Raw genomic sequence first — 10,551 nt, 5'->3', positions numbered from 1 at the left:
GATTCAGCGCATCGGGATGGGCAGGGACCCAGCACCGAGCTGGCGAGGGAGAGGGGTCAGTCACTGGGCACCGGCTACAAGGAGAGCCCTGGGGTCTCTCCAGCGGAGCCAGAGCTGGGGCTGAGCCCCAAGGAAGGGGCTTTTGGGGAGAGGAAAGGTTGGATCCCTCTGCCCCCAGGAATCCTTCCCCTGGTGCCGGTTGCAGGGCCTGAGCAGAGAACGGGACCTCCTGAATCCGCAGGGAAACAAACCTCTCGTGGCAATTCCCACATCCAGCGACCACTGCAGCTCTGTTAATATTCTGTGCTTCTCCCAGTTTAGGGTTTTTCTTTCTTGGGAGAGAATAATGGAAGCTACAAGTTGTCTCTCCTCTCTCCCATCCTTGCACGGCGAAGATAAGCCTCGCTCTGCAAATTAAAATTTAAATTTCTCCAGTCCTAAAAAGAATTATCTCAGCGGTACATCGGCTCAGCGTGGCTCCCTCCAAATAAAGCTCTCTGAGGCCTTTTGTGGCAAGAACTCGCAATATTTCTTTATCCCTTTCCTATAAAATGCAGGGACATCACACTGGCGAGGCGATGCCCTGCGCCCAGACCAGGGCAGGTTCCTGCCTGTGTGCACAGCTCCCAGTCACGGGCGGGTAATTAGTCCGTATTTTTAGTTCATGGGTAATTCTCAACGGTAGCTGGGTCTATTAAACTTGATTCAGATGTGACAGCTTAAATTGTAAACAGCTGTGAGGAGTTTCATACTTAATTACCATATTTAAGTTTTTGCCATAAAGCGTTTGCACTTCCATCAAAGATGTAAATAGCTCCGACATTCAAATGAGCTCTCCTGCGTCGCGAGGCTTAATTGGCACCGATGGGGTCTCTGTGCCCCTCCTGTGTGGGAGCACCTGGATTTTGGGGGACGCCTGCACCCTGTTTGTGCTCCCCCCCACATCTCCCAGCTACTGGAGGCTGCGGGTTATGGACCTGGATCCGGGTTTGTGAAGTTTGGTAAAACAAACTCGGGCCTTGAGGCCCCTGCCATGTGTTTCTCGTTACCTCCTTGCACTTCAACTGCACTTGAGCTCTGCCTCCTCCTAATGAATCTGGCATTTGTGTCACTATTTCTGCATTGGCAATTCGGGGGTTTTGAGGTGGGGGTGGTCTTGATGCTCAAGCTCTTGGCTTGGGGAGGAGCAGAGGGGCTGAATGTGAGGGTGTCCCTGCACCCTGGCTGCTCCCAAACCAGCCCACACTGCTGGGCTGAGCCAGTGAGGCCCTGACTTAGCTTGGGGATGCCAGGGGAACACTCTGGGGTCTCATCTTGCCTCCAGGATTGCTCCTCGTTGGAGAGAGCTGCAGATTTGTGGTGTTTTACCCCGTTGTGTGTTGCTTTTGGAGCATCCTCATGTGCCAGGTCATGCGTGGTGCTGAGGAGGGATGGACAGCAGCTCCGTGCATCTCCGTGTGGCCAACAGCGGCGCGGTCCAGGGCTCGGCTCGATGCTGGTTCCCTGTGAGGTGTTGGTTGTTCTGGTGGGTGATGCTCTGTGGTGGGCAATGCTCTGTGGTGGGCTCTGCACAGCCCGGCCCCACAGTGAGGACCCGCATCTTTTGGGAAGCTGTGAGGTGTGTGAGGAGCTCCACGCTCAGGAGCAGCTCCTCTATCCCCATCTATCAGCACAGTGGCTGGGACAGCCACGTCCCTGCCTCCTCCGTCTCCCCATTACACCTAAAGACGCCTCTACACTGAGCTGCGTGTCCTACATGGAGCAAGTCTCTGCTTCCATCGATATTTGATTACCCCTCCCTGGCCAGGGGGGAGCGTGTGGAGCAGAGAACCGGTCGGATCCAGGGTAATGTGAATCTGCAAAGCAGAAATCTCCAAGTGATTTAAATCTGCTCAAGGCTGCATAGATTAACGTGCTGCCTCGCCGCTGTCTTTGCAGGCTCAAGCCGTCACCCTCACCGTGGCCCAGGCCTTCAAAATCGCGTTTGAGCTGTGGCAAGCGGCTAAGGAAGGTGAGTCCTTTCTCCTGAGAAAGTTCAAGGGATGGCTGTGGTTTATTTTCCAGCTTTCGAGTGCCTTTTCCCCTCACCCTCCAGATTTCTGGGCTGCTGCTAAGGTTGGTCCAACCTGTGGTGTGATTTAAGGCGCCTCCCAGGTTTCTCTTTCACAGCGTTGTAAATCCAGCCGCGTTTTGGCGGGGTGTGAAGGACCTGGTGCTCCTCTGTGGTGGCTCAGCCCTGCTGCTGCTGTCAGCGTTTTTGCTTTCACCTTCCATGAGGTGATAAAACGCACCCAGAGCCCGGGCTGCTGCAGGCAGAGGAGACCCAGTGACCTCTCCTGGCTGTCCCCGCTGTCCCTCCTCCCTAAAGGCTTATGGGGATGCACTGCATGAGCAGTGACGGAGTCTCCTTTTGCAGAGAAGGAGAAGCGGGAAAGGTCCATCTTGGAAGGAGAAGGGATGAGCAGCCCCAGCTCGGACACCCCTGCCCGTCCCGACACGCGTAAGTCACCAATGAGCTCGGCTTTGGGCTCAGGATGGGGAATTTGGGGTCTGTGGGGTTTTGCCTGAATGGGGCAGGCTCCTTGGAGGGCTCTGAAGACCAACGAGGGGCAAACGCTGTGGTCACAGTGGAGCTGTTGCTGTCAGCAACACTTGGGATGCGGTGGCTGCCTGCTGAGTCCTTCAGTCTCCCCCTTAAATATCTGATGCAGCCCCAAATTTGTTCACTTCTGCCTGCAGCAAATTGGCCATAACGTCCTTATGAGCTTAGCGTGGGCCCACATCTCCTCAATTTGATTTTGGGTTTGTCTTGGACCCAAAAGACTTGCAGGAAGTGGACACCCAAGCTGCCTCCAGCTCCCCAAAGGACGCAGAGGTGGATGCAAATGAAACAATTAAATAGTAAAACTCCTGATAATTCGGTGTCTGGCCCTGGGTCCTCTGCCGCCTCCGAAGCGCAAGGCGCGTAGCCAGGGAGAAGTGGGACAAAAGGCTGATCTCTTGTCCGTGCTGGCCACGGAGATAAGAGGATTTGGCACGGAGGAAAACAGCATTAAACTGGGCTTCCTTCCAGGCTGGCACAGCTCGTTTCTTCGTGTGAAGGCCCGAGGCTGAAGGAATCTGTCACCAGCGGTGGCACATGGGGATAAATGAGACCCATAGGAACGGGCTCGGTGTTCGGGGGATGCTCCACAGCTGAGGCTTTTCTGCATCTGCCCTTGCTGCAGGGTGGTGGGGGGATCTGAGGCTTCCCTGAAAACCACCCTGCTGTGCTGGCAGCCTCAAACTGCTCCTCCCCAGTGCAGGGTTTGCCCTGGGTCCTACATAATAATGATGTGTCTTTGTTAGAGGCTGAATCGATGCCGGGGGCTGAGCTGAGGATATTGCCTGGGGTCTGTTCCTGTCCTGGGACTGCGATGCCCTGGGGCTGCAATGTCTCAGCGTTGCCCGGGGCTGATCTGACTCACCCCAAATGTACCCAGGAGCCTCTCCCAGCACTGGAGGGACGAGCATCCCAATCCTCCCCTGCATCCCTTGGGTGCCTGATCTGAGCGTCACGAATTATTCAGGCTGAAACCACATCCCCAGCTGGGGTGAATGCAGCTCCTCCGTGCTAAAATTTGGGGCCATCCTGAAGGAATTTGCTGTAAAAAGGCTCGGTTTCGTATCATTTCTGTTTTCTCCCCCCTGCCTCACTCCATCTCCTCTCTGTTCACAGCCGCAGCCACGGGGAACTTGCTGGATCTGGAGGACCCTGCCAAATCCCCCCTGAGCAGCAGCGCCAACTCCCCGCACTTGGATAACAGCGTCTTTGGGCCCAGCTCCTCAGTGAATAACAACGTGGTGTGGGTAAGTGTCTGCCGAGCCGGGGGGGGGGAGCGGTGCCACCTCCATTTCATCCTCTCCAGGTCTCATCACAGGGCTTTCTTTGGATAAACCACCCCCGAGAGCCCTGAGTTCGGGCAGGGTTTCGGTGTCGTACTTGAAATGATCGATTAGCGTCGAGTGCCTGCTGCCCTTTTTAGGCTCTGTAAGGAAATGAATGAGATCACGAGGCGCTCTGCACAACGCCGCTGTCAGATAATTGAATATTACTTATTCTGGAGCAGCATTTCTCAGTGGTTTGTCACTTAATTGAGAGACCACCTAGCTGCTCTGTTCAGGGCGGAAAAAATCATTATGTTGATGGCTTTTGTTTACTGTTCACTAAGACCAGGTTATATTTATGTTCGTTATTACTCTCAGTTTTCCCTTGTTCTCGTTGGCGGCTGTATCTGGCTTGTGTGAGCATGGATGGCTTCCCTAAAATGCCCTCAGTCATCTGGCTTAATTGCTTCATGGACCACTAATGGGAAGATGAAGGAGCGAACCCAATTGTCTGGGTGTGCATCCTTTGGGGAGCCTCCTCCGTGCCCAAATGCTCTGGGCTGGGGCTGATCTGTGAAGCCCCATTTGACCTGGGACTGTCCCTGCTCTCTCGAAACATTAAATTTTGGAGAATTGAATGAGAAAGGCCTTTGCCTGGAGCTTCTTACTTGAATCTGCCAGGTCTGAGCCTGCGGCTTTTCAGGTTAAACCTGAAGATCAACTCTAAGTCATATCAAATCCTGGAGGCTTACCAGCAGTCTTCAATTCCTCCCTTCTTGCAGAATTTTCATACTTTACATATTACAGCAAGCCTGTAAGTGCCTCACACGATTTTGGGAACAGTCAAGCCCGTGCGTAGCAAAGCCCTCGCAGGCAGCGGCGCAGAATTAACCTGGTTTGGAGATGGTGGGAGGTGACCAAGCCCCTGTTCCATCCCTGGGCTGTGAGGGGGCACAGCATCCCCAGTCTGAGCCCAAATCCGCTCTGAGGAAGCCTGGACCACCCGGATTTACCCTGGGGCTTGTGCAAGAGGGAGACACAACCTCCCCAAGGAGGCTGCCCAGAGGAGTGATGCTTTAGTGTTGCTTTAGGCACTAGGAAGTATATATATATATATATCTCTAAACACACTTTTGTGCGTTCTCTTAGCAACTACTTCTCTCTCTTTTTATCCCTTTAACAAAGGAAATGGATGATGATCTCGACGAGGCGTTTTCAAGGTAATTCTAATAACTCCCTTTACAAGTTCACGCCACTGGGGACCAGCCCTGGAGACTCTGGTGACTGGCTTTTAATAACGCTGCTAATCTAATCAGCACCGTGATCTGACCTAGGCAGCTGCCCCATCAGGGCCTCAGCTGTTAATTGAAAGATAGGCTTTGAGGCTGGCTGATAAGCCAAATATTTTGACAACCTTTTAAGGATGGAGTGAGGCTGTATGTGATAGGGAATTTAATTCCCCAAGCTGTTGGCGTGTCCGGGCAGTTTGAGGCTGCCTGTTTTCAGCCCCAGCCATGGCAATGCTCGTCCCAGCATCTGGGGCACGGGGCACTTTACCCTTCCTTGCCCCTCCTGAGGTTGGGACTGACCCTGGGACCTTGTTCCCAAACCCTGCCAGGGCAGCTGCCCTGCTCCACCAGTCCCCGTTGCATCAAAGGCACCAATTTTGAACTCACGCATGTGAGCATGTTCACAATTCACAGCCCAAACTTCACAGGGCTTAGTTCACTTCCCAGTCCCAATTACGAGCCATCCAGCAATGTTCAACAAATCCCTTTTTTAGGTGAGTTTTCTTCCCTGTCCTCATGTCCTGCAGGTGATGGGGCTGCTTTTGTGTTCACGGGTCCCATCCCCAGCATCGGTGCATGAAGCCGCCCCTGCTGAGGCCCCAGTTTGGGCAAAGCAGATGCTGCGGGCAGCAGCGAGCTGGGAGGTGGTGACAGAGCAGGGCTGAGCCAGTGCTGTCGCCTCCTCAAGCACCGCTCGCCTGCACAGGGCTTGCAGCAGCGCAGGAACTGCACACTCAGCCCTAAGAAAGCAGAGTTTGTCCCTCGCGGGGCTCTCGGGAGTGATTTATGGCTTCTACTTCCACGGTAGCCCTGTCCTGAGCTGTGCTTGATGAAGGGGCTGCTTGAATTTATGTCTCAATGTCATCTCTTTTCCTCACCGCGGCTCCTCGCCCCACTTAACGAAGCAGATGTTGTTGGTTGTGGTCTTTGTTTAGCATTGCTGGATGCCGAGCTGTCGCATCACCCCTGGCCTCCTGGTGACTCAGTATTTGGACGGCTCATCCGCCTCGGCAGGTGCCGCTGAAACCCTTCCTGCCACAACATCATGGCTGCCCATTTGTCTTTTTTATTAAAAAACATGCGTGTGGCTGGTTTAATCTGAGCCTTATTGGACACCACGCATCCGCTGGATGAAACACCAAATACTTGAGTTAACCTTTGGCCCTGGGAGGATCAGTGCTGCAGTGTTGCATTTTCAGAGGTATTTAATAACGCAGCAGCAAAGTGGGGCTTGTTTTGCGAAACGTCTGGGATGGGCTGAGATGAAAACCCCTTAAAGCTGATCCTGGGGGCTATTAAACATCATCCAGGTCCTGCTGTGTCTTAATTTAAAGAGTTAAATGCCTGGGCCAGGAGCTGAGCCGCACCATGAAAATGGAGTCATTGCAGCGATGCTGCTCCTCTGGTCAGCCTTAACACTGAGATGAGATCCCTGCACCCGCAGCGACAGCTCGGGGGAGGAAAAGAGCACCAGAGCATTAATATATGGGATGGCCAGGCTGCAAATTCCCTGGATGCCCGCAGGGGAAACGTTGGGATAAACCAATCTGCAGCGAAGTTGCCAGAGCTGCAAATGTTACGTGCCAGCGCTCCCCGCGCTGAGTTATTTCATTCCGGTGGAGGGTTTTGAAATGTGGAGCTGCAGCGAGGGCTCGGCATTACGGATGCACCGAGCATCCAGGCTGTAAACTGCACGGGTTGTGTTCTTACTCTGTGTTCTTCTCCCCTCAGGCTGGCTCAGTCGAGGACGAACCCGCACGTCCTCGACACGGGGCTGACGGCCCAGGACATCCAGAGCGCGGAGACGCTCTCCCCTGTGGACTGGAACAAAATCGAGTCCAACACGGGCGAGAAAGATGATCTGTTCATGTTTTGAGGTCAAACGCATCCAAGAGCTGACGAGAGAATAACCACTAAACGTCGATGGACTGAGTTGTGCTGTGTTCAAGGGACTCTGCACCGCGTCGGGTGATGTTACAGCACAGGTTAGACCAAAGCTTTAGAAATCTAATGTAGATTTTTATACCTTGCTTTTATCTAAACCACAGGATGCTCTTGACCGTATTTATTCATAGCCGTTACAGTTTACATGTATTATTGGAAGGTGTGTAGAGCATCTCCAGTATTAGGTGGCCACGGAAGAACCTTCAGCAGTGCCTGTTCCTCTGACAAAAAGGCTATGCAACACCAAAGGCTCTGTACATACTTCTCTAGACAAAGGTCTGCAGATGCAAATGCAATCGCAAGCACAACTGTTACTAATCCAGTGTTCCTTGGTCGACACATTCACCTGCCGAGGCGGAGGGGAGATTTGCAGCAGCTGCTAACTTAAAATCAAAGAGGGAGCAGAGATCTTGCTTTTGTGGTGGATGTCAGTGGATGTCTCACAGTTGTCAATCAGCCCTGCGTCTTCTGGCTGTTTCCTCACCAGCTTCGTGTGGGAGTTGATGCTTTTTTACCCAAAGACTCTACAAAGTTTTGCACTTTAACACTTGAACTGAAAGCAATGGTCCGAATTGTCAAGGTAAGCAGTGCCTGTAACTTCTCTTCAGAAGCTATTTACCCAAAAAAAACCAACCAACCCCAAAACGCAACCCTCAATGCTGCAGGTCCGTTTCAAAACTGACTGCTCACGTGCGCCGTTTCTGATGTGACTCCAAATACTCCAGCTCCGTTGCACTGTTGGCTTTAAAAGCAAAACCAGCGGGGAGTTCCCATTAGTTTTGCGGAAGCGCATTGGCAGCCGCGGGTTGGGCGAGCCCAGCAGCGCCGTAGATTTTCTGTGTTCCCAGCCCCGCGAGGTGGATTTGGCCGCTTGTGCCTTTTTCCTGGCTCCAAACCGCTCGCTCGATAGACTCGAGCGGGGTTGGATTGGGAAAACCCAATACCTGGATGCTCAGTGAGGATGAGGGGCCCCTTCCAGCAGCGCTGCCGTCCTCGGAATTGAAAATAAGGAATGGAGGTATAAAGCTTATGCTAATTAAAAGATTAAGTTTAATGATCCTAAATAGTCGCACTGACAGTTTGCAGTGTTTGTGGCCTTATGTGAAGTATACTAATCTGTTTTATAGATTTGTAACTTGGTTTTGAAACACTAATTCATTCCCCAGATAGCTCTTTATAACTCTCTTAAAACTGCTTGCAGGGGGAAAGAAAAAAAAAAGAAAGAGAAAAGCCTCTGTCAGCTGTAAGAATTTATTAGGAAACAGCTGAGTGACTCTAACTTAGATCTGATTTTTTTTCTCCCCCTAAGTGTTATTGTGATAAGGTGTTGAGGACGTGTGAAGCTGACTCATCATGTCTCTTAATAAAATGTGCGCTCTGTTTATCCTGCAAAACGGTGTTTAAAGCAATTTTACATCTTGAAACTACCGTGCCCGTGACTTGATCGTCTGTGTAGCGTCGCTGTCTCGCAATTGAAGGAATTATTCCCAGTTTTTCTGTGACACAGAGGCACACGGCACAGACGTGGACCTCTTGAGCAGGCGATGCCAGAACCATGCAGATGTGGTTGTAGCCTTGTCCCGACCCCAGGGAGCGAGGGTTTTCCTAAGAAAAACCTTGGGCTGTAGGAATGGACCTTGAGGATTTCTCTGTACGTTGAGCTTTCTCCTTTTCTAGAGACTTTAGGAGCATATACCGAAATGCAGAATACTATATATGTATGTATATAGTTTTTTAAGAAAACCTTATGCTGTAAAGAATACCTGTACTGAGGAAAATAAAAGTTCTGCCATTTTTTGGACCATCTGTGCTGGGCGACTTTATTTTTACCATGGCCCTTTTAATGCACAGAAGCCTTTGCGTTTCTAACTGGTTGAATTCTCCCTTGATGCACAGCAGAGACACCTGCAGAAGGGTTGTGTCCATCATTGGCTGTGTCCAGGGCCGTGCAGGTGGGACGATAGCTGTGGTGAGATGCTGGTTCACGGTGCTGCCTGTGGAAAATGCTTACAGGGCTGGATGCAGCCCCATGGGATGCACTGAGGTGGAGGTGGATGTTGCAGCTCCATAAATCTGTCCCTGCTCAAGTCCCCACATCGCTGGATCGGCCCCCCAGGTACAGCATGACAAGGTGTGGGAAAAGGAAGGTTGGTGCTTCGGGCTCATCTGCAGATAAATGCGGCACTGGTAACATCAAAAAACCCAAATCCCTTAATTGAGAGAGTTTCTGAGTCGCTGTGCAAAGCGCTTCTCCCTCGGGGGCAGTTTAATTTGTACGGCTGCCTGTTAAACAAAACCAGCCCGGAGCGCCCGGTGCTGCGCTGCCATCTCAGCCTCCCCCTGCGGTTCTGCCTTTGCTGGCTGCGAATTTTGGAGGGCCCGGGCTCCTGTGGGGTTTATCACTGTGTTGGGGGTGTACACAGCAAACAGATTTAACCTGCGAGTGCCACTGTGCTCCCCATGGGTATCAGAGCTGAGCAGAGAGGCCTCTTCCTACGGTGTTAGCAAAAAAAATGCAATCGAAGTTCATTTTGGTGTCCAAATTGCCTGTTCCAGTGTGAGGAGATGGCTCAGATTACGAGCGCTGAGCACCGGCAGCCTGCACCTTCATGCATAACGGATGGCGACGCTGCAGAACAAATGGATCTTTCGGTTTTGATGTGACCTTTTTTAAGTGCCTGTTAAGAAACATTCAGCATCCGCTCCATTCAGCTGCTGTGGCTGCGGGGTTGTGATCTGGGGCATCCGCTGTTTCTGCTCTGGGGGCCATGGAGCAAGTTTGCTGCCTGTTTTCCCCTCTCTGAGCAGCTCCAGCAGCAGGAGCTGTGCTGGGAGATGCCGCTTTATTGCTCTGCATTGGTTTGAGGCGGATGCAGGACGTAAGGGCCCCATCCATCCCGCAGACAGGCGCCGACGTGGGCGAGGAAGCGCAGAGCCCATCTTCAATCTCCCTCCCCAAAGCACCTGCTAAGGAAACAAAACCTGCAGCTGGCACCAGCCCCGTAGTTGGGAGCTGATTTCTTTCCCTCGTTAAACTCATTTAATGCATCCCCAAAACTGCAGCAACTCACCCAGGCTGTCGCTGCCCAGTTACGGGCTGGGTTTGGGAACAGACATGAAGTTTCTCAAGCCATTTCCTCTCCATTTAATGAATGCTCTGGAGTGATGGGCAGTTGTGTTACGTGCATCGAGGCCGAATCCAGCTCTGAGGACTCAGACCGGCCGCCGTGGGGACGCGCTGAGCCGTTGAGGTCGATGGTGCTGAGAGTTGGTAAATTTGTGCCAAGCTTCAGTGAGAGTTGCAGGGCTGTCGTTACCCAGATCATTCTGTTTTAAAGGACAAATAAAGAGAGCAACATTTCATCTGAGCACCTGAATGCTGGATTATGGGTTTTATAGCCAGCCCCAGGGTGGCGGGAGCTGCGGGTTGCGCTGCTGGGCTCTGAAGCAA

The 10,551-nt window shown here is 52.2% G+C and overlaps 1 protein-coding gene across 1 annotated transcript in view; it reads left to right on the top strand.

Annotated features, from left to right (window-relative positions):
* Window positions 1-7,032, top strand: part of LDLRAP1 (low density lipoprotein receptor adaptor protein 1) — a 12,175-nt gene extending 5,143 nt beyond the window's left edge. Inside the window, exons 4-8 of the mRNA XM_010191763.1 lie at window positions 1,939-2,011; window positions 2,417-2,500; window positions 3,719-3,849; window positions 5,053-5,087; window positions 6,888-7,032. Coding sequence (XP_010190065.1) covers window positions 1,939-2,011; window positions 2,417-2,500; window positions 3,719-3,849; window positions 5,053-5,087; window positions 6,888-7,032 — 468 coding nt within the window. The remainder of the gene's footprint in view (window positions 1-1,938; window positions 2,012-2,416; window positions 2,501-3,718; window positions 3,850-5,052; window positions 5,088-6,887) is intronic.
* The last annotated feature ends 3,519 nt before the right edge of the window (window positions 7,033-10,551 follow it).

The sequence above is a fragment of the Mesitornis unicolor genome, unplaced genomic scaffold, assembly GCF_000695765.1.
Source record: "Mesitornis unicolor isolate BGI_N332 unplaced genomic scaffold, ASM69576v1 scaffold8369, whole genome shotgun sequence".
Lineage (NCBI taxonomy): Eukaryota > Metazoa > Chordata > Aves > Mesitornithiformes > Mesitornithidae > Mesitornis > Mesitornis unicolor.
Note: the sequence above shows the minus strand (reverse complement) of the source record. Positions and strands in the feature narration are given on the sequence as shown.